This window comes from Silurus meridionalis, chromosome 16 (genome assembly GCF_014805685.1).
Source record: "Silurus meridionalis isolate SWU-2019-XX chromosome 16, ASM1480568v1, whole genome shotgun sequence".
Taxonomy (NCBI): Eukaryota; Metazoa; Chordata; class Actinopteri; order Siluriformes; family Siluridae; genus Silurus; species Silurus meridionalis.
In genome coordinates, this window is record NC_060899.1 from 3,361,715 (window position 1) to 3,389,185 (window position 27,471).

General features: G+C 38.0%; 1 protein-coding gene across 1 annotated transcript; it reads right to left on the reverse strand.

Moving 5' to 3' along the window:
• Positions 1–13,391: 13,391 nt before the first annotated feature.
• On the reverse strand, positions 13,392–27,200 carry LOC124399135 (hormonally up-regulated neu tumor-associated kinase homolog). The gene is made up of 10 exons (XM_046869862.1): positions 26,610–27,200; positions 22,281–22,573; positions 20,554–20,609; positions 19,461–19,599; positions 18,829–18,956; positions 17,200–17,335; positions 16,822–16,999; positions 15,692–15,775; positions 14,301–14,517; positions 13,392–14,194 (listed from the first exon to the last, which is right to left on the reverse strand). Exons 1-10 carry the CDS (start codon positions 26,832–26,834, stop codon positions 13,431–13,433), a joined length of 2,220 nt encoding a protein of 739 aa, XP_046725818.1. The 5' UTR covers positions 26,835–27,200; the 3' UTR covers positions 13,392–13,430.
• Positions 27,201–27,471: the final 271 nt, after the last annotated feature.

The window sequence follows — 27,471 nt, forward strand, 5'->3', positions numbered from 1 at the left end:
GTATATGTGTGTGTCTGCATATAATCTTAGCTTATAAAAAAATAGCTACAAACCATATGAGATACATTCATACATAGCCGTCCTTTATATGTGTAACAAGGAGATCAATAGGTTAGGGGACCTAAAAAGATTTGCATGTGGTGGCTATTCATCAGCAGTGGAGATCACTGAATGAGTGGCCGTGTCAGTAAAAAAGAATTATATCATGTGCAAAGACAAGCGAGAGATCTGAGAGCAAAGGATGAAGATTCATAGATGTGCACAAAAATCTCTTTGTTTAAAAGAATGCAAATCTGAACAGCTTGACACTTTCAAATCCTCAAGCCTGTAAAACATTCAAAGAAACAATAGTGAACACTATATTTTCTTGCCCAGATGTGCATACTTTCTAAATCATTCGTAGTAAATGGAATGCATCTTGAGCCTTTGAAGCACGGTGTTAGTTTGCATGATACACTATCTGGCCTTTTACAAAAGTTGCCTTTCTGCATTACATTGCATTTACTTTTACCACATTTTAGCAGACACCATTATATTAAAAGCAATTTACACTAATCTCAATGTTATAACTGAGCAGTTGAGGGTTAAAGGCTTTGTTCAAGGGCCAAACAGTGTCATCTTGGCCTTGCTGGGATTTGAACTAATGACCCATCAGAGCTAAAGGTGTAAATGTAAAGACAATAATGTACATGTAACACTGATTTGATTTTCTTACGTCAGGAATCTTCTGATAATGGTCTGGTGTATGAGAATCTGGATCTGACTCCTTCCAGAAACCAAACACATTCAATGTATGAGCATCTGAATCCTGAAACTCAGGTCAACACTGTTTACAACGCCATTCAGTCATCGGAATGCTGAAGTTCTGAACTACTGAGTAACAAAAAGCTAAATTTTTTAGATTAAAATTAAGATGTGTTTTCCCAACACATAATACTTTCTGTTGCTGACAAATCCAGAGACTGGAAAATTTATGGTAATGCTAGCTAGGAATTACATTATACCAATTAGTTTTAATATAATATACATAACTGAGTTATAATATACATAACCCTAATCTGAATTATAATATACATAACCCTAATTTGAGTCATAATATACATAACCCTAATTCGAGTGATAATATACATAACTGTGATTCAAGTCATAACATACATATATTTTCTATACTTCAGAAATATTGCTTTCTAATGTAAGTTTTTTATGCAATGAATTGTGACAAGTGAATATGCAAGCTACTTTAGTTTGTAACTTTGCATTAGCTAAAGAGATCTGAAGAGACTGTATATCAGTTTAATAACAACACAATGTGATAACATCTGAATCCAAGAGAAAGTGCTGCAGTTGCAACATCGTCTTTCTTAGAAGTGAGATATACGATTACACAGTACACATCAATATATATTAGAATGGGGTTCGCATACATTTCTTTATTAGTAATCTTTAACTTGTTTAAACTAGATGTTTTAAAAAATTACCCCCCCGTCCCTGTTCCTCCTTCCTGGTGGCTCCATCTTCAGCATTCTTCTACCGATCTACCCAATGTCCCTCCTCTGCACATGTCCAAACCATCTCAATCGGGCCTCCATCACCTAGTCTCCACAACGTCCTACATGTACTGTCCCTCTAATAAACTCATTTCTAATCCTGTCTATCGTCATTACTCCCAATGAAAATCTCAACATCTTCAGCTCTGCTACCTCCAGCTCCACCTCCTGTCTTTTACTGCCACTGTCTCTAAACCATACAACATCTCAGGTCTCACCACAGTCCTATAAACTTTCCCTTTCACTCTCACAGATACTCTTCTATCACAAATCACTCCTGCTATCACTCTTCTCCACCCACTCCACCCTGCCTGCACTCTTTTCTTCACTTCTCTAACACACTCTCCATTACTTTGCACTGTTGACACCAGGTACCTGAACTCCTCCTCTCCTTCTCCACCTCTTCTCCCTGCAACCACACCACTCCACTGCCTTCCCTCTCATTCACACACATGTACTCTGTCTTACTCCTACTGACTTTCATTCCCCTTCTCGTACCGCCACCTCTCCAGGCTCTTCTCAACCTGCTCACTACTCTCCTATTGCGTCTGTAGTGCTCTTCCTCTGCATGAAACCATACTGTTGCTCACTGGTGGTCAACAATCTGGTTAAAAACTCTGCTGCAATCTGTCCTAAAAATCTCCATGCTTCTACTGAAATGTCTGCCTGTCCAACCGACTTTCCACTCTTCATCCCCTTAATAGCTTAATTTTCCGCATTTATCAGCTGCACAAAATATTCCCTCCACCTTCTCAACACACTCTTCTCACTATTCAACACATTCCCATTCCTCTGCCTGGCCAATCAGTGTAAATCCTTTGCTCCTTTCATAGTGTTCAACTTCACATACAGCTCCTCATATGACTTTTCCTTGGTTTCAACCACAACCCTCTTCACCTGCTGCTGCCTCTCCTTGTGCTCCTGCCTACTTTTCTCATCACTCTGTTGAGCCCAACCCTGTTTTGCCAACCTCTTTCTCCTTATGCTTTCCTGCACTTCCTCATTCCACCACCACATGTCTTTGTCTTCTTTTTTATTTCCAGATGTCACACCAAGTTCTTTTCTATCTGTCTCCCTTATCACTTCTGCAGTAGTTGCCCAATCATCCAGCACCTCTTCAGCACCAACTTGTCTGACCTCTTCCCTGAACCTCACAGTACAGTCTTCCTCCTTCAGTTTCCACCATCTTATTCTTCTTTCATTCCTCACTCTCCTCCTCTTCTTCTTCACCACCAAAGCCATCCTACAGACCACCATCCAATGCTGTCTAGCTACACTGTCTCCTGCTAATACCTTACAGTCTCCATTCTCCTTCAGGTTGCATCTCCTGCATAGAAAATAGTTCACCTGTGTGCACCTTCCTCCACTCTTATACGTCACCCTATGGTCCTCCTTCTTAAAATACATATTCACCACTGCCATTTCCATCCTTTTAGCAAAATCTACCACCATCTGCCCTTCCACTCCCTAAGACCATACCTACCCATCACCTCCTCATCACCTCTGTTCCCTTCACATACATGCCCATTAAAGTCTGCCCCAATCACCAATCGTTCAATCCTAGGTACACTCTCCACCACTTCATCTAACTCCTTCCAGAATTTTTCCTTCTCCTTCATCTCACAGCCCACATGTGGAGCATAAGCACTGATGACATTTATCATCACCCCTTCAACTTCCAGCTTTACATTCATCACCCTATCAGAAACTCTCTTCACCTCCACTACACTCTTACTGTACTCTTCCTTCAGAATCACCCCGACACCATTTCTTTTTCCATCCACACCATGATAGAACAGTTTAAACCCACCTCCAATGTTCCTGGCCTTACTTCCTTTCCACTTGGTCTCCTAAACACACAACATATCTACCTTTCTCCTTTCCATCATATCAGCTCCCTCTCTCCCTTTACCAGTCATAGTACCAATATTAAAAGTACCAACCCGAACCTCCACTCTCCTACACTTCTCCTTTCCCTGCTGTCTCTGTAGACGTCTTCCTCCTCTCCTTCTCCTCTTTTGGCAACCAGTAGCGCAATTTCCACCTGTACCCTGTTGGTTAACAATATCTGTGGCGGTCGTTGGTAGCCCGGGCCTTGACCGATCCGATATGAATTTCTGATTCGTGATGCACATATTTGATTTGGCACATGTTTTCTGCTGGATGCCCTTCCTAACGCAACTCTCCCCATTTATCCGAGCTTGAGACTGGTGCTAAAAGTGCACTGACTTGTGCAACACTAATAGCTGGGTTGTAAGGTTCGCTTCATACAAGGATTTAAATTCTCTACTTAAACAACTCTTTAGCGTTCGATTAAAAAAAAATATTCCAAAACCCAAAAATCTTTTTTGTCTATAAAAATGTCAAATAAAAGCAAATACATTGTTTTGTGCCTTTGGGTTTAATGTAAATATATTATTTGAGTCCTGCATTTTCTATATTCAGTTTTGTTTATTGTCATTAAGAATTTCATTGTATGGTGTAACAAACTGTTTCCTGCACACAAAACAATAAACTCAAATTTAATTAAATATTATTTTCAGTTGTTTTGTTATGTTTTTAGAGATAAGATAGATAGATAGTATGTGTGTGTGTGTGTGTGTGTGTGTGTGTGTGTGTGTGTGTGTGTGTGTGTGTGTGTGTGTGTAAACATATGTACAATGAATAAATAAAAAAGCTATAGCAGTGAAGAGATGTGTGGACATTGTTGAAAAATGACGAGTAAATAGTTATAAGTATATGGCAGTGAAAAATGTACAGACACTGTTGTTAAGGTACAAGTAGAAGGTTATAAGGCTATGGCATTGAAAAAAAGGGCTAAATCGAAATAAACAAGGACATTAAATATATATACGTAAATGTGAAATATTAGGCAGGATGTACAATAAGGTATGTATAGAGATGTAAGTATGTAAGTCACAATATGTTTATAGAAAAAGGGGAAAAAATACAATATAAACATTGTAGGTATAATTGTACAGAAGTTATATATAGTGTTTGTACAGTGATCTAACAATGTAATGTGGAGTTCAGTAGGGTGATGGTGGATAAAAAAGCTGTCCCTGAACCTGCTGGTTCTGGTGTGTATGTTCCTGTATCTTCTTCTAAATGAAAGGAGGTTAAACAGTTTGTGACTGAGATGTGAGAAGTCCTTGATAGGACTATACATGTATGTGTGTGTATATATATGTATATACATGCACATGTGTGTGTGTGTGTGTGTGTGTGTGTGTGTGTGTGTGTGTGTGTGTGTGTGTCCAGGAAGCAACACTTTGCAGTAACATCAAGATGTCTTGCAGTTTTAGAACCAAGAGAGAGTCTGCTGGGAGGATTCACAGACTCGAATTTTATTTAATATTATTATTATTATTATTATTATTATTATTATTATTTATATATTATTTTTTTTTTTATGTTTTATATACACGTGTGTGTGTGTCCAGGAAGCAGCACTTTGTGATAACATCAGGGAGTCTTGCAGTTTCAAAACTAAAATATGTGATGACACTTCACACCTTTCCTCTTTCCTTTTTTCCTATTTAAGCAGTTAGAGAAATACATTTGAGCAAACTTCATAGGTCAGAAATTCTGACTAAAACTGAAACTGGGGTGCTTCACTATGGCAACAATCCTTCTCACAAATACATGATATGGATTTCATATATTAAATTTCAATTTAATTCATTTTCATTTGCATAGTGCTTTTAACATTGGATATTGTCTCAAAGTAGCTTTACAGAGATAAAGAGTTAAATAAATTAATAAAGTTGTAGAAAAAATGTGTACATTAGTGTCTGATAGTTAGTCCCTAATGATCGAGCCAGAGGTGACTGTGAACCTGAAAACCATCCTTATTCATTATAGTCCCATTACTGTTGAGGTGTACTGTTGAGTGATAGGATGATTTGGGCATGAGCATGTTTAATGATAACATATAACGTGACAATAGGAGGCGCTCTAAGATCAAACTTGTGTGTAGAGATTTCTGCAGAATGTGTTCTTACAACAAACTTGACAGTGTTTGTGTTTACGTCATGGGTCTTTTGCTGGAACAAAGAATATATGAAAATGCTGTCCATGTATTGTCCAGACACTGTGTTGAAGGTAGATTCTCTTGCATCCTGTTAAGATTAGAATTACAATTTGCCCAGAACATATCTTCATGAACTTTCCTAATACTAATGGTACACATGGAAGGGATCAAGAAACCACGATGTGAGCACATTGTGAAGAATGTTATGATTGAATATATAACAGGGCTAATATACATGCAAATTATTGCTATAGCCTTTCGTCGGTTTTATCTTGTCGAACAAAAGATCGATTCCAATATACGCTGGAGAGACGCTGGACATCTGTAATGGACTGTTTGTGTTTTGCTGAACAAATTTGGCTTGTACCATATATAAAGCAGAAATCTATGTCTGGCTTTTCTACATGGACTGTATAACATGGCAGAGGTATGCAGCTATCATAACATTTCAGGCTGTATAAAATGAGTTCGCCGTTCTCCCCTGGACATTGTGGGATTGTTGGATTGCATAGTGGATAACCAGAGAATGCGTACTACCGCAGGGTTATTAGGAGCCTCGGTAAAGAGAAATGTGATGGTTTTATAATGGGAAAGCCCTTTGTGCATAGTTAAGGCTAAGTAAGTAGCTTTCACTTTATGACCTCCAAGGAGAACACCCTCCAACCCTTGGATGCTTGAGAGATTCTTTATGGGGACTAAAAGTATATTTAGTTTCACTACATTCTCATTCCTGGGCAGCCCTAGAATCGATTAAGGCTGGAATATATAGTGGGATTAAGTCAGTTTATGAGTCGAAAGACAACGAATAATTATCTGGTTCAGATGGAAGGGATCTTTAACCTGTGCAAAAACAACAACCCTCTTGCCTCTGACTGGGTTTTGTAGTTAATTTCTAATTACATCCATCATTTAATTTTTTGTTGTTGTCATTGGTGTTAGACAGGGGACAGAACTGATTTATAGCCATAGTGCATGAAGGACATTGTCAGTGTGAATAGCCAACTGGATAGACAAAGTCTTTGCCGACCAGTTCTGGTTGGACCCATTCTGCAAGCCCATTTTTTGAATTTAGCTTTCCCCTGATTCATTAAGGAAACAAGGAGCATAGGGTGAACATTGCTTATAATAATAATTCTCCTGCATTTCTTCCTAAAACTGGGTGATCAAGGAAGTCTCCGAAAGTCATTTTAAACTGTTGATGTATTAGAGGGACTACCGAGTGTGATAAATGCCAATAGTCAAGTATTGTAATTTTTCAGGAAGCAGTGATAGAACTAGCAGTATCTTCTAAGTGTGTTTCTGGATTATATACATTATTTCTGGAGTATATATAAAACACGAAGCATTACACCAATAATTGCTTTAGACTGAGGATCCATTTCTGGTAGAACTACTTACAGTCAATTTGCCTTTCATGGTTAGTAGCATCTTTTGGTTTCGCAGTGATGTTACTTCTGAAGAACCCGATCTTCCATGGCTCTTTCATGGAGCTGGAACACCTGGGCTCTTAATAGATTACTTTTTAATGTAAGTGTTAAACCTGTATATGCAGTCACTAGCAAATTTGTCTCTGGCATGTTCAACTCCAAAGAGCAGCGTACAGACCTTGATAGACTGGCTTAAATCACAAACCAACACTGCAAACAATAAAGCAAGAAATCCACTAAATAAACCAAACTAAGCCTACCATAGGGTAGACATGGCAAAGCAGTCATGGCAGATCATTATGACTAAGGGTCACAATGATCATATACAGTATCCGCACATAAAATTTTGTTATTTGTTATAAGTACAGTATAGGTTGTAGCATGTGGGTCTCTAATCAAACTCTGTGGTATTTAAATGTGTGATAGTGAGAAATGTTGGTAACGTAATGCATTAATTAGTTTGCATTGATTAACTCCATTTTCATCTTGTAGGTTAAGATGTTTCATTGACCAGGAGCCTCCGGTGGGCCCCCAGTAGCATCACGCTGTGCTACACGGGAGGGCTTGTTCAATAATACATGAGCTTTATTAGAAACCAGAGACTGCATGTTGGTTCAGTTATTTCCTGGGAAATGCGAGTCAGGGCGAGGCAATGACAGTCTTCTGCTATGTGCATCTTACATTACAAGAAGAGAATGCTTCTATAACCAGCGTAGATGAGCACTAAATTAACTTGTAAGGCATGTTGTCTGATTTAAGCAGAATGACTTAACATAGCTGAGAGGTATTAAATGTTCTCTATTGTATTATATCCGTTAAATGGATTTCAGCTTCAAGCAGAGATCACTTGGCGTCACTTGTACATGACGCTGAGGTCTGAGCCTCATCTTTTATTTAAGACTTTATGGTCTCAGTATCAGTCGCAGATTGTATATCATGGGCATCAAGTGCAAACACATTTACATTCAAATTTTTTGGCAGAAACCCTTATCCAGAGTGACTTACATTTATCTCAGGAATACAGCTGAGCAACTGAGGGTTAAGGACTTTGATCAAGGTTCCAGCAGTGGCAGCTTGTTCGTGGTGGGATTTGAACCCATGACCTTCCGAACAAAAGTAATATCCTATCCACTGAGCTGCCACTTAGTAATTTACACACTTATTCACACCTTGAGGCAATTTAGCGTAATTAATCCACTTTCTAGCATGTACATGAAAGGTGGAAGTAACCAGAGAAAAAAACATGGAGAAACTCTGCAGAACATATTAAATGCCACACAGACTTTAAAAATAAGAAGTAGACCCTCGAACAGTGACCTGGATCTAGCCAGTGATTTCTCCCGATAATCCCTGTGATTTATTGGCACGGTACACAGGAATTAGAACAATTCAGAAAGGTAGCAACCCAATTAAATAAGCTTTTCAATTGGTTTATTTATTTGGCAGTATATTTTCAGTATACTTTCATTGGCAGAATACTTTACTTAACTTTTGGAATATATCTGTGGTCATAGTTTATTAAAAAATGTACATGTATGACTATCAGAATCTCCACTGCACTGAATGCTGCCCATTAAATGATTAATATATAAGCTTTGGTGTTCTTTAAATTCCCTGACGTGCTAAGGCAGGTCCAGACATGCCCTGGTCACTTTGTCAGACAGTCAACAGATCTGTCAGACCTTACAGAATGGATATTTGAGTCATAGAGCCCATTGGAAAGAATATTCCTCAAGTAGTTGCATCATTAGTATCGCCATGGTGACTTAAAAAATGAATAATTCGCTTAAAGATAAGCCAATATATAATAATACTTTATAGTGTTAATTAGTTTGCTAGTCATTATCATTTACAACAACCACTGCAAACTCCCAGAGACCATTGCTGTGTCATCACCATTATTTTCTAGATGATAGTCATTGCCAAATGTTATTTTAGATTTCATTGTAAAGTCGTTTTATGTCCAGGTGATAATTTATGGATTTTTGTCAGGTAGGGGGTTAAAATAAAGTTAAAATAAGATTGTAGACAGAAGCCAGGATTCGTAGTGCAATGCCACATCTGACTAATTTTCCGAAAGAAATGTATCAATGTCACGGTTGTTCTTATATGTAAACATTTATGGGATGACTTCATGCCAGCACACTGGCAATGTCTTGATATAAGGTGTTTGCTAGTTTGATTCACATTTGCTCACAGTAAATGTGCATATTTCCTTGGATAATGATCTAACATACAATGTGATGCATATACAGGTAGTTCCTAAGTTTGACTTAAGAAGTCTTTCGATGAAGTTTTGCACAGCAGGCAAACTTATCAGCGTATATGTGGTATGGTATGTTGAGATGCCTTACTCTCGGCAGGGTTCTGTTGTCTCTGTGTTAGAGCGCATATTTTATTCTGTGTTTTTGGTGTTTCAAAGCCCAGTTTTATCTCTTGCCTCTGTCCTCTTTATTCGTGTCACAGACACTAAAACAACGTGCACTGATTAGTTTAATCAGCTACAGGCGTGCTTCTTATCGCTCATTTTATCCGGTTCCGCCCTCTACTCCTAAATTTCCACCACACCCACTGCCTCAAACATATGCTGTACAGTATATATATTATGGTAAATTGTTCTGTTTTGCTAAATTATGTACAGTAATTAGTTTAATTATTTAAAAAAAATACTGATCATACCATACTGGTCACCATTCTTTTTAAATTCCTGGGTAGGCTAGGTCACATCTTGACATATGATATTTTCAGGTTACGATGGGGTCATTTGAATGCATCTCCATTGTAAACCGAGAACTACCTGTAGTTGCCAAAAATGGATTTTTTGAAGTTCCTTAAAAACATATAATGAAATGACTTACCAATAATGAAATTGTAAACACGTTCTACATTTGATTAAAGACCAAAAGAAAGGTTAGATTACATGTTAGAATAAACTTTAGGTAGGTAGAATAAACCTAAATGCTAGAAAAAGCTTCCCAATTAGATGAACCATCTTTACACCATGTAAGCTCCAGCAGAACTTGGTATTGGTGCTTTATTTTGTATTCAATGATAAATTCTCTGTAAAAAAAAAAAAGGCAAACAATGAACATTACTGTACATGCTCTAAATCTGTTTGCTTTGCCAAAATAGTGTTTGGCTCTCATCACACGACTTGGCTAAGCTTACAAATGTCATCCTTAATTATTTTATCAGTAGATTATCTAAAACATTTGGTGCTCTATTTTCGAGGAACACTTATTACAGCTTTTTGCACATCAGAGGCCTTTTAGGGGGTTCTGCACTTTGATTTGACATTTTAATAGATGTAATGACTGCCTTTAGGGACAACTTTCACAACTCAAACTGTTGCTTGGATTGCGTGCACTGTAACTACTTTATTACTTGTCTATTTGTGTGTCCAGACTGTTGAATGCTATGAGGGAATTTTCTTTTCTATCAACTTTTCAGATGAATACAAACTATTGTTTGAAGTGGGACTTGGGAGTACTTATTTCACAAGTTACAATAATGTGGAAACAGTAGAGTTTTATCTAAACCAGCAATGGACATAATTACTTCTGTGTTGTTCATAATACTGCCAATGTTTTATGGTTCTCTCTCCATATTTGCCGATTGTGTAAAATATCGTCATTGCAAGCAAGTTTTTGTCCGGTTCAAATCCTGGCCACAATCTTGATCCAAAGACAATTCCTGAATACCAATGCATTTCCGCTGTGAGCCAAAATCAAACCTTTAGTATATTTTTGTACATTTATCATTGGATTGGATTTTTTTGGAATATATATATTGCTTTCGGTCTCCTCTGATTCAAAAGAAAAGAAAAGAAAATATTATATATATATATATATATATATATATATATATATATATATATATATATATATATATATATATATATAATGCAGACATTCCACTTTGGCTAAACCTGTCACCAACTTTACACAACCTAATGCACACACACACACACACACACACACACACACACACACACACACACACACACACACACACGTGCCAGGCCCACTCAGCACAGTATCTTGTGACACAACACACTTTCAATTATTCATAAGCTTCTCATAGGCTGAAAAGAGCAAAAGATTCCTATTCCCTTCTATTATTTCCAGTGGAGTGCTATGAGCTCATGTGCAACACCCATCACAAAGCACACACACTCATGCAAACACACACCCACACACACTAAAACCACAGTATGTGATTTCTTAATGTGTGATTGATATCATCTTGAGTGATGCTACTGTACATCTTCTCTAACTGTTTTTAGCATAATTAATTATAGTTTGTTGACATCTGACCAGAACAAAAAATATACCAATGATCGTGGACACCTGAGCATTAGGTTTGTATATATGTCCTGAACATCCCATTTCACATTTAGCCCCAGATTTGTGTTCATTTAGCCACAAGGTTGTTAGTAAGTCAGGTACTGGGGTACAGGCAGCACAGTACATCCCAAAGGTGTTCAAAAGGGTTGAGGTCAGAGCTCTACAGCAAGAAACACAAGATATTCCACTCAAACTCATGTAAACCTTATATTTTTGGAGCTGGCTTTGCGCACAAGGGAATTCTCATGGTGGAACAGGTTTTGGTCTCCTAGTTCATGTGAATGAGAAATGTAATGCTACCAAATCCAAAGACATACTATACAATTTGTTTGCCTCCAACTGTAAAAAAAAAGAAAAAAGTAAAGTCAGCTGTCCCAACACTGTGTGTGTGTGTGTGTGTGTGTGTGTGTGTGTGTGTGTGTGTGTGTGTGTGTGTGTGTTTAATTTACAATCATTTTTATACCTGTCACATATACTCATCTACTATATACCATTGCATTTCTGAATATTCACTCAGAGCTCAATGGTTAATACATTGGACTCTGAATCATATAAAATGTATATAATATGATTGAAACCCAACATGAGCAAGCTACCACTGCTGAGCACTTGAGCAAGGGCCCTAACCCTCAACTGCTCAGTTGAAATTGCTGTGAATAAGTGGCTAATAAGTGAATAAGTGGCCAAACAAATCAAAAAAAGAAAGAGATTACTTGCCAGACTTTGGAAACCTATGCTATGGAACAAAAGTTGGCTTCTAGAGTGTTCAGTGGATACCTGTGTACTCAATGGCCTACTTAATTTTAAATCTTGTTTATTATCCAAGGTCTCGGAATAACAATTAGAACCTTTGGCACAACTGGTTGATTTCATTCAGCGATGCTTATTCATAAACAGCAACATGATACAGGCTTAAGAGCACAATGGGCATCAATCAGACACTGAGCACACAATAAAGGACAAACAGAGTTACATTGGCTTAAGGGTAAATGATTGCTAGGGAGAAAGAGAAGAGAGGTTAGAAGAGGAGAGCTTTTAATTGCTTGTCTTTATGATCTTAGAGCAGCAAATGAGCTTCTTTCCTAATTGGATGTTCCTAGTGCAATTTTTCACTTTGGCATGCTTGTTTGATAATGAAGTGTCTTAGGCTGCCAAAATTACCTTTTAATGGAGTTTTTTACTGACAAATTTATGAAAATGTACTGATCCCAAGCCCTGCCCATGCTTAGTTTTTATACTTTGGAAAAAATGGAGAGGCATGGGTACATTGCAGAATAATCTGCATAATACTGACAATATGCTAGCAACATTTAAAGTGAACAAAGTTAGCTAGCTAACTTTATCTGTTTTATTATTATTTTTTTTTAAAGATGCATAGGAAAATACACTGTGTTAAATAGCAGCTGCCTTTGGTTACAGATGAGGTGTCTATATACTTGTGTTTTAGCTATATTTAGCTGAATTTGTTTTAACAATTAAAAACTAGTTGTAGCACATTTGAAAGTTTGAACCCAAAAGAGTTCTTAGTACAGGCAGTACCCGAGTTACTATTTTTTTCTCTCAAAATGATGGTAGCAATACAGCAAAATTATAAATCACCATACTAATCACCATTTTCCTGGGTAGACTAGGCCATGTCTTCACTTATGATATTTTTAAGTTACGATGGGGTCGTCGGAACGCATCTCCATCATAAGTCGAGGACTATCTGTACTGAAATTTCCAAGCACTAAAAACTTGCAGTAATTTGCAGGGTTTATTCTAGAAAATGTTACCACCCCCGGATTTAATTTGTCCCTGATCATCCAATTTGTCCTGTAATGTAACCAACAAAAGTGTGACTGATATGCTGAAGTGCGAAAAGAGGTGCAGTTGTAGGCATCCCACAGAACTCACAGTGTATAAATATACAAAATATATAAATTTTACTTTCAAAAAAGTCTTGCTTTGGAAATTGTATACATATATATATATATATATATATATATATATATATATGTATTTGACTAAAGTTGGAATTAGCTCTTATTGTAATCATTAACATTTTTTTATTGTCTCCATCACTTATCACAACTTTTCAATTAAAATCCAATCGGAGACATTCAGTTTTCTTTTCCTTGCTCTGGAAAGTGGAATGGAGCATGGGCAGGTTTAGTTCTGTGTCTCTGCGCTGGCTGGTCTGTACCGGCACAAATTGCTGGGTTTTTAATGTGTTCTCTGGGATGCCCATTGTTCTTCCTCCACCTGGTCCGGTATTCCTTTTTTCTTTTGCATGCCTCAGACTCTTGATAACCAGAGCCTGCTGCCTTTGGGATAAAAACACTGGTGGTTTTGAGCCATTTACCAGAAATGGGGAGGATCCTGTGGATGGCCCAGTGTGATGTTTAAGCCCTGTCCACACCACTTTTCTCGGAGAGATGTCTTTGAGAGTTCGGTGACGTAACCGTGGTAATGGGACAGTTTGCAAGGAGGATTCCAGGGTGCTCAGGTGACGAGCAGTGTGAGTCTTTTCCTCAATGGCCAGTAAAAGTTCCTTGAAACGCTGGCCTGCTTTACTGTCTACATGCATTCTGGGTGATACCACTTTTTCAGAGTAAAACAGCTGTATCTTCTCCAATTTGTCATCATGTCGGTATGCAGGATCATCTCTCGAACAGTTCTCAGAGTGTGTTGGTCTTAGCTCATAAGCTTTGGGTGATGCTTTGCTGGAGTCTTTTTTACTTTCCAGAATGATTGGTGCATCACAAGAAGTGCAATTGCAAAGCTTTGAGCTGCTTCCTGCTCTGCAGTGGCATTTGGGGGGTGACGTAAGAACCGGTTCCCTCTCACTGAGCACTGGAACTGAACCCACACAAACAGAACAAAGACAAAATATCAAGCAAATATACTCCATTTATGTTGGTTCCACACAGTATTCAGTATATAAACTAGATTTGGGCAAAAATACCTTCAGGAAACAGGCATTCTCTTGTTTCCATGTTGATTGCAGCATCGTTTTTGGCAAAGACGTCTGCAGGGTAACTGGTGGGGGAAGCTCTTTGATCAGAGTTCAACTGTTTCTGTCTGATCACCTCATCTGGCCTCCGCATCAGAAAATCTCTGTCATAAGATGGGATCCTCTTTGTCTTGCTCGACTGCCTCTGGCTCTTTTCATTAGCCTCAATCTGACAACAAATTATTAAGTGTCAAATGGAATTGTTGAGATAAACTGCATTGCATACGAACATACATCGATCAGGCATAACATTATGACTACCTGCCAAATATTGTGTTGGTCCCCTTTTTGCTGCCAAAACAGTTCAGACCCTTTGAGCATTCACAGCATTAACCTTTTCAGCAGTTTGAGCTACAGGAGCTCGTCTGTTGGATCGGACCACAAGAAGCAGCCTTCGCCCCCCGCCCCACCGTCCCCCGGTGCATCAATGAGCCTCGACCACCCACGACACCGTCACTGGTTCACCACTGTTGCTTCCTTGCAGCACTATTAATAGATACTGACCACTGCAGACCGGGAACATCCCACAAGAGCTGCAGTTTTGGAGCTGCCCTGACCCAGTCGTCTAGACGTCACAATTTGGCACTAGTCAAAATCGCTTAAATCCTTATGCTTGCCCATTTTTCCTGATTTTAACACATCAACTTTGAAGACACAATGTTCACCTGCTGCCTACTAATATCCGACTCACTAACAGGTGTCATGATGAAGAGATAAATGTTATTTTTGTCACTGGTTATAATTTTATGCCTGGTTAGTGTACGACATTACTAAAATACTGACAGGAATGTCCAAACAAGGTCTTGTAGACACCTGTGTACCACATATATATGTGCTTTCTGAACATCCTACTCAAAACTTAGTCCTCCTATGCTGCTGAAAAATTCAACACTCTTCTGGTAAGGCTTGACACTAGATTTTTGAGGGTGGCTGTGGGGATTTTTCTTTGGTCAGATTTTCATTCAGCCACAAGAGCATTAGTGAGATCACATGTTGAATGAGAAAGAGCATACAGCTGGGATTCACATGAAGGACAGGAATCTCTGCAATGTACTTAAGACTTCCACATCACTGATGCACAGGGGACAATGTCATAGTGGACCATTTTCATACCCCTTTGTTCCAGTGACTTTGAAATTGTAATGCTACAGTATATAAAGGCATTTTTTTGTAAACATTGTGGTAACAGTGCAGCTCACATATGGGTCTGTTCACCAGACACCAGCAATATTATGCCTAAACAGTGGATATCTTAAGATTTAAACTTTTTAGCAGGACTAAGGAAGGAACACTATTTACAAAGGTGCCACATGAACATTACTAATCATTGTTGGATAGGTTACCTGTTGCTGATTCCTCTCGGAAGTGTTGCTTGTCTCATTCCACACAGGTTTATTTCGAAGGTTCCACTCACTGGATTCCAGCTTCTAAAAAAGTTTGTTGCTTCACAATTGATTTCTGGGCAGTACACCAAAGTATTGCATTTTGTTACTTTTTCATGGTTAGAAACGGCTTCTAGCCTGATTTGGTGGGAGCGCAGTGGTTGATGTTGGACTTCTAGTCGGAAGGGCATGAGTTTAAACCCCAGCACCACCAAGCTTCCACTGCTGGGCCCTTGAGTAAGGTCCTTAACCCTTAACTTCTTAGTTGTAAAAATAAGATAATTCTAAGTTGTTTTAGATAAGGGCATCTGCAAAATGCCATAAATGTACAGATTAATGTAATTTGACCTCAGCTGAGCAGTCTAACAGATGTGTGACATTTATAGTCTGTCAATAAAAGTACTTTTAAGCCAAGTTTGATCCAAATGTCTGTATACAATTTATCTGCTTAAAGCAGAGGTCTGCAATCAAATCTGCAATGTTGAATCAAAGGCCTGGAGCACAACTGACATTCCAATTGTTCAGTGGAGTTGAGATCAGAGCTCTGATGTGAGTTTTCATTTCAGCAAAAATATTAATAATAATACTAATAATCATCTTTATTTTATATAGCACCTTTAAAAGTTACATCTCAAATAAATTTTATCTCTAATGGATTATTTAAAGACCAAGATCAACTAATGGAACTAGTAGAATCAGAAATCATATTCCTAGTTGGTTGAAGTAAAAACCAACAGCCATACAAGCCCCTTGTGGTATCCTGAGTTTGAGGACCACTGTCTAATTTGAATGGGCTGAAACCAGCCCTTTGACAATTAGACAGGGATCCTAAAACTTACAAAGTTACACAAAGATAGTGAGAAGCTATTGCTTATTATAAGAACTGAACGTTTTAAATAAATAAAATATGCAACTATGTTTGCATAAAGTGAGCTATAAGTATTACAAATTAATGCTTTACAAATGAAAGTCACTTCATCCTTCAGACCACAGGCATGTTTTCTTCAAAAAAATAAAAAAATAAATAATGCCATGATCGCAAGGTTTTTTATGTGTTGCACTATGTTTGTTTTTGTGCTTCACTGCATTACCTTCATGTTCTTGGATCCTTTCTGGTGCCTGCTTAGTTTTTTTAACAGGAGTTGGTATGTAGCTAAGATGGTGGAAGGTTTGTTGTTGATCACTGTGTGTATGATGTCTGAGAGGCCATAGCCAAGAGCCTCAGTCATGAAGTTCAACACAGCTGAGTTAAGCTCTTCTGGATGCAGTCTAAGGAAATAAACATTTCAGAAAAGTTTATATATATATATATACATCTTGATGTTTTAAAAACACAGTGTAAATAGTTTCATATTGAACATTTTTGCAGGATACTTAATGATTGTAGTGCTTTTTTTAATGGTTTCTGTTTTATTATTTTTAGTTAGCTTCAATTCGGACAAAGTATAGGTTATTTCAAGGCACTTTACCTGTTCTTGTAGACCACGGTGTGTACGGGTCTTTTAGTGTAGCCCTCATTAAGCCAGCTCTCCTCAAGGGCTGCTTTAACACATGGCCTCTTCATTGGGTCTGGCTCCAGCAGAGACAAAACAAACTGCACCGCCCCTGAATGAAAAAAAAAAGAAAGAAAGAAAGAAAAAGAAAATTGACATATGATATGAATTTATACTTCACAACACTGGCCCCAATTAGCATTCCTGCATTGGTAAATATAATCCTATAAGTTGTCTCTCTAATGCACGTTCACCTCGTGATCTCTTGGTTTTAGTTCGCTTACATCCTCAGGAGATCAAGTTTAAATGGCACTCTCCCCTTTCTTACCACCTTCACGGAACAGAGGTGACTGATGATTGGCAGGTCGGCTTCGCACTGCGTGGCCTGTGGGCGCGTTTGGGTAACGCTACCCAAAAAAAATCGTCTTTGCGCATGGCCTTGCTTGCTCCGGTGGAGGTGTTTCTAGTGTCATTCGACAGCAGCGATCACATTTAAACATTCGCTTAGTGGCCTCATTTAACCTCTGCGTTTAAACATTAATTTAGGGCCCCTGCTTCACCTTTGGTGCTTTAAAGACACACATACACCATTTTCCTATTTATTTTCTTTATTTATTTTACTGTCTTAAGAAAAATGGCATCAATTTTTAATGCATCACAATCATTTAGGCTTTACTGGAGTGCACAGGAGTATAAAAGAGAGAACACAAAGCTATGCTAAATGTTCATTAGTTCTTGTTGATCTACAGCGCTATCAGTTACATATTGTGCATTTTGCTAGCGTGTCGGACCGAGTGTTCCTCATGGGTGGTCACATAAACAGCACGGTGCTTAAGGGTGTGTCTGAGTGACTGGGATTGTTAAATCTCCACTGTTCGCCTTGTCCATATTTAATGTGCTGGATCAGATTATCAGATAATCAGTGTGAGGAGAAAAACTGTTTGTAATGCGTGACTATCCGCACCTCTTATCTAGGTCACCCCCCCGGCTCGCTGTCGCTTATTGTCTGTTTTTCCATTCTCTCTCTCTCTCTCTCTCTCTCTCTCTCTCTCTCTCTCTCTCTCTCTCTCTCTCACCTGTCTCTGTGAAACTACATGTGATATATTTGTCTGCTCCATCTCCTTCCTCATTTGTACTCAAATAGCCACTGGCTAAAGTCTTCTCTAGTTTGGATCAGTGTTGCAGGAGCTAATATTGCTAGCAAAGCAAGGGGAGGTTGAAGCCTCCAATTGCGCAAACTGGTTGTCTAAATCACAATATTCTTGAAAATTATATTGTATTGACCGGACCATGCACTAATACTCAAATTTTATCTCTTCATTGAACAAATATACCAAGGCTTCATATACTGTTGATTTGAAAGACACATACACTCAGCCCAAAGAAGGAAAAACAATAGCAAAATATCGCAAGATGCACTCAATTGTCCAAATGCAGGGAATTTAAAATAAGAAATATCGAAAAAATTAAATTCTTAGTCCCACATACGTCACACCTCTGCTGCTATATAAAATAGTGTGTTATTTTTATTAGTTTCAATAATACCATTTTACATGCGGATTATGAATACGGCGATATGTGTGTGTGTGTGTGTGTGTGTGTTACCTTTACTAATGTCAGATGGGATTGCGCTGATTTCTCCATTAATCATTTTTTGATGAAGTTGCTTTATGTTGAATGGCTCTACCGTGAAGGGAAGAGTACCGGTCATCATGGCAAACATACTCACACCCCTGTATACACACATATGCCAGATATATAATAATAATCCATAAGTAGTAGCAGTAGAATCAATGCTGGTAAAAGATGACAGCAATCCATATTCTATGGATTTTTTTCCAAACCCACTTCCTATTATCATAATGAAATATTTTGCATCATTGTCTCATAGTATTAATGTAGATTGCATTTTTATACAAGGAGATTCTCTGAGTATATAAGTTGGTCACATTTCTTTTAAATAAATAGTTAAGTAATTAAGTAGAATGATATATAAGGTGTTAAGGTTTTTGAGCTTCCTGTTTATTTCCTTTGCACTCCCTTTACTATGAAAAAGCCTGATCGACTCGGAATCATGTCATATCTCTCTTCCTTCATTTGCAGAATCACATTTAAACCCCAAACTCAGACTCAAGTTTTACAGCATGCTGATTATATTTTCCCACAGCTCCATTTTACACATGCTGCATTTTTTTATTGTAATTTTTTTAAACAATAACATATAGAAGGTCACTCACACAGACCACACATCCACTTTCGGTCCATATTTCTTGTGTGCAAGAAGCTCTGGGGCAGCGTACGCTGGACTTCCACACTGAGTGTTTAACAACTCCGGGGAGAGAGAGTCAGGCTTCAGAGTGTTACTTAGACCAAAGTCTGGATTACACACACACACAGAAAGAGAGAGAGAGAGAGAGAGAGAGAAAAACATTTGTCTGGCCATACCTATATATACAGTATATAAGATATATATAAGAGTGGGTTTTTATTGCATCTGTTGCATATTCTGTCGGTGGTATCAAAATGTTTGGAGACTCGCTCTGTTTACAAAAAAGTACTTTTTATCCACGTTTGCACACTATCACCTTTAAAATAGTCCACTTGCACAGCAATATGGTGCCCCCAGTGTTCCTGCCACTTCTGCAATGTGTCCTGGAAGTCCTCTTTCGAAGTGTGTCAGGCACCTTTTGCGATTCGCGCTAAAACCTCCTCAACGGTGTCAAAACGGTGACCTTTCAGCCGCATGTTCATCTTCCCGAAGAGGGTGAAGTCCGCAGTAGCCGAATCTGGCCAGTAGGGCGGGTGCGGAAGTGAGATCATTGTGGATTGTTCTCTGACGATCATCATACACGAGTTGCTGAACGGTTTCATAATTTTCGGGGGGTTGAGCACGTTGAAGGTCTTTCTGATCTCTAGTCGTCTTCCAGTGATGTTCTTGAAGCACGCGTGCCGCTTTGAAACACCTAGATGACTCATCGTAGCATCGACGTATTTCAAACTTATGTCACGTCAAATTTCTCGGTGGCAGATTTGCCCGGTTTAATGCAGAATTTCCGCTTTTTGTTCTAACTCGCTGTCCGTGATAAAACCGCAGACATGGGAACGCTCATGGTCACAATAACACCAGGTTTACTAACTTTTTAAAACCACCTCACATGTATAGTATATGCAGCATGGAATAGTTTTGCCTTTTAATGATCTCACTGTGTGTATGTGCTAATGACCAATTCCAAACTAGAGAAGGTTTGAATAAAAACACAGTACTGTTAAATAATCCACTTATAGTATATCAGATCTATAAAAGCCTGACACTACACAATACACACTCACCAACTATCTTAATATTCTTCTGTTCGTCCAGTAGAAAGTTCTCAATTTTCAGGTCCCTGTGTAAATAATGATGGGAAAAAAACATCAAACAAATCAATCTCTCTGTACAACTTTCAGACTTTGAAACAGTGTGCTTCTTACACTAATTCTCATACAAAATGTTAATGACCTTTAAATGATATTAATTTAGCATTTTAGAAATCAGAATTTGTTTTGAATATGTCTGAGGTTAAAAAGATGATTTTCCTAAAAATCATCTATTATTTGTCCAATAAATCGACCCATCTTCAAGTACCGGTAACATCTTCAACAGGAAGTTACACTAAATAGACAATATTCATATGACTGGTATGTGCTTTTTAAACATATCATTCCACAATTAGTTCCCATTTTCTGTTATAACAAGCTCCACTCTTCTGAGAAGATTTTATAAAGATTTGTGTGAAATTCATTCAGCTACCAACACAAGGGTATTAGTAAAGTCCAGTACTGATGTAGGAGAGGTGAAGAGGCCTGGGGTGCAGTCAGCACTAAAAAGTGTTTATCCCAAAGGTGTTCGAAATCAATAAATAAATACTATAATAAAAGATTACAATTAATTATAAATATGTAAAAAAAATGTAAACCCTGATACAATTAAATTATTATTATTTTTAATATTATTAATATTATAATTAATATTTTTTACTTCAATTAAAACTTATTTAAAAATAAGGAGTGGATAAAAAAGGGGTTCCAGTCAGTCAGTTTCAGTCAGATGTGCAGATATTCTTATTTTTGTTTGTGTCCTTGAAATAAGATTCAATGATTTTTGTATAATTCCTGTATTTGCAAATAGACAATGCATATTCCTGTACTTTGACATGAGATGTATAGCAACTTGAGGACTTCAGGCTTGGCTTGAATGCACACTGTTTTTAGTCATTATCTATTTACCACACTACATGTGGCAGAATGCGAAACACATAAATGTCACCATGGCGAAAATCTCAAACAGCCAAGACTGGGTTTTGCCAACAGTAGATTTTTCCACAGAAAAATCTGTTAGCAAAAACCCAATAGAGTGGAAAGAGTCATTTTACAGAACAAAAAGGATTAAGCAGTCAGTGTGACTAAAGATAAAATCTACTTTCGCTAGCTAAAATTCTTCACACACTGACCAGGTTGTAAGTTTCACACCCTTGCCAAAAGGACTTAAACCTGATTAGTTCCAGTTTATAATTTCAGCTTGCAAATGCGAGCAGTTTCTGCATCACAGCTTTAAATGTCATCTTATTCTCTTTCATTTTTGGGCTTAACCAGACTTTAAAACGCCTCAAACTTCACTTCTAATTGAGCAAATGAGAAACAGTCCTGGTCAGGAAAGCTGGTAGTTTTGCACTGAAGGAGAACCTGCTTAATTTTTGTCATGCGAGAGGTTTTTTATACATGAGCATTTGTGCTGGACGTGAATATATGGACTATAGAAACATTATGTATATTTTAGTTTCCAGTTTCCATTATTTTTTTTAACAGATTAATTGCCTCTCCATTGTTTTATCCTTAGATTGCTTGTGAAATCTGTGCACCACTTTGGCTGTTCCTTTTTTGTAGAAGTTATAGTTTAAATAAACTTCCTTAATTGATTGTTTGTTTTGGACAACTTTCAGAGTCAAGCTATCCTACTAAGAAAAAACTAATAAACCAATGAACTAACCAAGTTTGTGACTAACCCTCAAGTCCCTTACCTGTGCACTATGCCGTGTGCATGCAGATGATCGACAGCGGACAGGATCTGCCGCGTGTATCGGCGGACCTCCCTTTCATCCAGCCGTTTGCGTTCACAGATTCTGTCCATCAGGTCTCCTCCGGCGCACAGCTCCATGGCCATGTAATAGCAGTTTTCTGTCTCCAGGGTCTCCAGCAGAAGGACAATGTTGGGGTGACGAATCATCTGGTGGATCCTTGGCTCACGTTTCATATTTTTTAACACATATGCGTCCTGCCTTGCCTTCTTCTTATCGATTACTTTAATGGCCACCTGATGGAAACAGGGATATATTATAAAGACAAGGGAATAAATTAATGAATTATTTATTATACAGTATATCATCTCATCTGAATTTTCTTCTTTCAGCTGCTTTAATTAGGGGGCTCCACAGTGGATCATCCGTCTCCATACCCCCCTGTCCTTTACTTCTGCCTCTTTCAATTCAACTACCTGCATGTCTTCCCTCAACACATCCATAAAACTCCTCCTTGGTCTTCCTCTTTTCCACCTTCCTGGTGGCTCCATCATCAGCATTCTCCTACCGATATACCCCATGTCCCCCTTAGGTCTTAGGTCACCCTCAGGTCTCCCTTACCTTGTCTCCAAAATGTCCTACATGCGCTGTCCCTCTAATTAACTCATTTCTTATCCTGTCTATCGTCGTCACTCCCAACGAAAACCTCATCTTCAGCTCTGCTACCTCCAAGTCCACATATTTGACGGCAAAATGTTCACTTGCTGCCTAATATATAACCATCCAATAACAGGTGCCATAATAAGGAAATAATCAGTGTTATTTACTTCACCTCTCATAATGTTATGCCTGTCTGTTGTATGTGTATATAAGATGTGTTTTTTTCAGCTGTTACCCGTGTGCTCTTTATGTATGTAATTCATGTGCATATTATTAATTTTTATTTATAAATATTTTTATGGTATTGAAATTCTATATTTTTCTATTGAAAATTCTACTAATTATTCTACTCTGAATTTCTTATCCTCTTTTATTCCATTTTACGTCTGCATTTTTTTAATGAAACAAAATACAAAAAAAGAATTTTACAGCACATAATACTGTGTATTGTGAATTTGATAAATAAAATCTAAATAAAAATTTGATTAGCATTTTTCCAATTTTGTGTAGATGACTGATGAATACGAATAGTTTATTTCAATTTCATGCATTTATTTCTAATTTCTATTGTCTACACTGCTAAGGTAATAAAACTTTTATTCTGCCCTTTTCGTAAGTAGCCTTGGAGAAAGACATCTGCCAAAGAAATACATATAAATTTGAATCTAAGCGTGAAAGTAGAGTTCTCATAGACACTGAGGGGAAAGAACAAACACAGCTTCATAATTGAGCAAAGAGACATTGTCAGAGCAAACCAAACCTTCCCAGACTCAACAGTTTGGACATTTAGTCCAAATGTTTAAATGTTAAATTGTGATGAATCCACCGTCCCGTTCTCCATCTGTGTCACTGTTAGTGTGATACTAATGAAGGGCACCGAGCAGCGATGGGGAAAGAGGCCCACATGGCAAAGACTGAGTTGATGCATGCTATTTAATCAGACTCTTGGTCATCGCTATAGCAACTTCAGGAGCGAAACAAAAATGGTCAGGGCGGACTCTGTGACCCGAACGAGAGCTGGACGAACAGACAGGCCCATGCACAAATGGATCAAATTGACTGGATTCGGTGACCCCTGAAAGAGTTGATCACCAAGGTGAGCAGACATAGCATTCTCATTTGTGTCTCTCACACACACACACACACACACCCACACACCCACACACACACACACACACACACATACACATTACTTTTGCTGTTCAACAGTAGCAGTGAAATATTCTACATTTAAATTACTTAAATTTACTTCCTTTATTCTATATAATGCCAATCTACACCAAATTGCAGATCAGTAAACTGGCTAGATTTTCCAATTTACATAGTCCCCATTAAACCTTCTCTTTACTCATGTATTCCCCCTTTAACATATAAACTACTGCGAATCCAATGAATAAACTACAGCATTTATCTAACCCTTCTAACCCTGCCTAGTTAGTGTTTTATATTTTGATTTCCAATCCTTTTAATGCATACTCAGCATTTTTGTGACCAAAGGTAGCTGCAGCCCAAAATTTCAAACAGCGTACAGGGAAAAAACACACCACACTGGGTCCCCATTAAACTTTCTTTTAGCTCATTTATCATGTATCCCCATTTTAACATATAAACTACTGCAAACCCATAGATTTAACTCCAGAATCTATGTACAATTCAAACCCTGTCTAGTTATAGTTTTATGTCTTTGTTTCCAATCTTTTCCATTGACACTTCTGTGACCAAAGGTAGCTACAGATATTTCCGAAACCCAAAATTTAAAACAGCTTAAGGGAAAAAGACACCACCAAAACAAAAACACGGACACTTGCACTGTTCCTGAACCTAGACTTAAACACCCGAATGCTCTTACTCTTGCGGTAACTCGATCCACCATGTTGTTATCCATTTCTGGCCCTGTAGTACCGTGACCAGACGTACACTAGACCAAATGTGGGACAAGTTGTAAGTTCCTGTGTGACACTGTGCAACGTTTTTTCTGACATTGGGAGACCTTGTGTTTTAATGCCTATTGATTTATTCCAATTGCAAATAATCCTTGATAACAAAATATCCACAGGTGTCAACCACAAATATGCTACTTTCCATTTAACTACAGTTTCTTTCCTGCACGTTTCAGCTTTTTCTGCAGAATTATACTAGGCTGATAAAACTAGTCTGTAGGCAAAGAATTTGTCCTCAGATATGACCAGGTTGAGTGAAACCTGACACAGCCTGTTCTGGAGACATGCTCCAACATTTACTTTACAGCTACTGTCTAAAATTCGGATTTGGTAATTTGGTAAAAAAAAAAAGCACAAAAACAGGTGATATACAATCAGGTAACAGTCAAAGAAAGAACCAAAAAATTTACAAAGAAATCTATGCTTTATGATTATAAAAGACATACTGCATTAATTACATGCCCAGTATTCTTTTTTTTTTAATTTATAATAAACCCTTATCTGCATACTGCAACATGATTGGCTCTTATACTTATGACACAATAACACTTCTTAGTCGCATGTTTAATCCAAACTCAACAAGTAGCTTCTCAGTTTCCTTATAAAATGATAGTGCCTGTAACACCATTGTGTCTTGTGTAGTGTAATCCTTGTATGGTTGTGTACACTTTGTAACATAAATTTTTTATATAAATTAATACTGTAGTGTTTTAACCAAAGGCAGAAATCAGTCTATCCGTACTGTAATTGGCCTTTAAAATTACATTTACAGAAATCCATCATTTCGGTATACTTCTAAAAATCAAAGAAAGATTTGTTGAAATAAAGTGCAAAAATAAAAATCAAACCTGCTTTTATTTTATCTCCTAATTAGACCATTAAAACAAATTATCTCAGAGCTTTATAGCAAGCCACACAAGATCTTCTACTTCAAGAAATGTAAACTACAATTACATTTATGGCATTTGGCTGACACCTTCATCCAGAGCGACTTACAACAGAGAAGTTGAGGGTTGGGGGCCTTGTTCAAGGGCCGAGCAGTGGCAGCTTGGTGGTGCTTCTATTTGAACTTTGACCTTCCGATCCAGAGTCCAATGCCTTTCTACTGAGCTATATCTCTATATTTTCCGAGAGCTAATTTTGTGCACAGGAACATTGTTATTCATTGGGTCCCCTAGTTAGTGAAGGGAAAATTCAATGCTACCACATTCAAAGACATTTGATATAAATTGTTTGCCTCTTCCAACTTAAAAATATTTCAAAAGGATTTTATATATATATATATATATATATATATATATATATATATAAACTTTACTTATATATAAAGAAGGTGAGAGGTTCCTGAAAAAGCGAATGCATGAACAAACATATTACTGTGCAAATCATATTAATTGGAAATCTTGACAGCTTCTTTGTCTGAGGTTTATCTTAAGAATCTATTAAAAATATTACATTTTTTTTTTAAATAACCGAATCCATAAAATGATTTTTATTTATATTTTAAATAGTGCTGTTCTACTGTATCACAGTGCAACCACTTTTCATCTTTGATAGGAGACACACACACCGTAAACTGAGAGACAACATAAAAAATGGATGACAGTCCTTCAACATAGCATTGACTGGCATGTTTTAGTGTGTGATGCTATGCTGTTGATTGACAGCTGTGTGTGTGTGTGTGTGTGTGTGTGTGTGTGTGTGTGTGTGTGTGTGTGTGTGTGTGTCTCACCTTCTCTCCTGTCCCGATATGCATACCTTCCATCACCTTAGCAAAAGAGCCCTTGTTGATCATTTTGCCCACCAGGTAGCTTCCCACACGTTTAGTGTGTGGAAAGTTTCTCACTAAATTTCTGGGCACTTTCCCCAGACCTGCAGGAAGTGTCCTCTCCACCTGCTCCAGCTCCCCTGAGTCACACGTCACACCGTCTACAGACGACTTGACTGGAGTGGGCATGATGCCACCTGCTCCTGTCTGTCCTCCTGGCGACAGAAACGATGAAATCAGATAGAGAATGGAAATGATCACCAAGCATGTGTGATGGACCCGATTTAAACATCTGGTGATATCTTCTAAATTCCTCTGTTAAAGCTAGTTATGAATTCTTGAGTAAAAAAAAAAATCACTCAAAAAATGTTGATGCAATGTCGTCCTCTCTGTATGCTTTAATGTTGAGAATCAGTTCTTTAGATTGTGCTCCATATCTCATCTTCGCTCCTGTCCTTCGTCTCAGTGTACTTGTGCTCCTCCAGGGGAAGGTTCCTCTGTCAGTCTGGTTGCTTCCTGCACTCCTAATGCGTGTGGCTGTGTGTGTGGTGGATAATTAACTGTATCTGGTCTCAGGTGCAGTCAGCCAGTGAAGAGAGAGGACATACAATACCATAATAACCCCTGCTTACACACACACACACACACACACACACACACACACAGCCAGACAGACCCTTAAACCAACACAAAATGTTCACACACGTTGTCAGAGACAGCTGCCACAATCCTTTACCTTCTGATAAAAATGATCTTCACCTCCCTTTCAACTTTCACCTTCCAACACTTTTGGTGTTCTTCACTTGGCACTCCTCCTTCCTTCTCT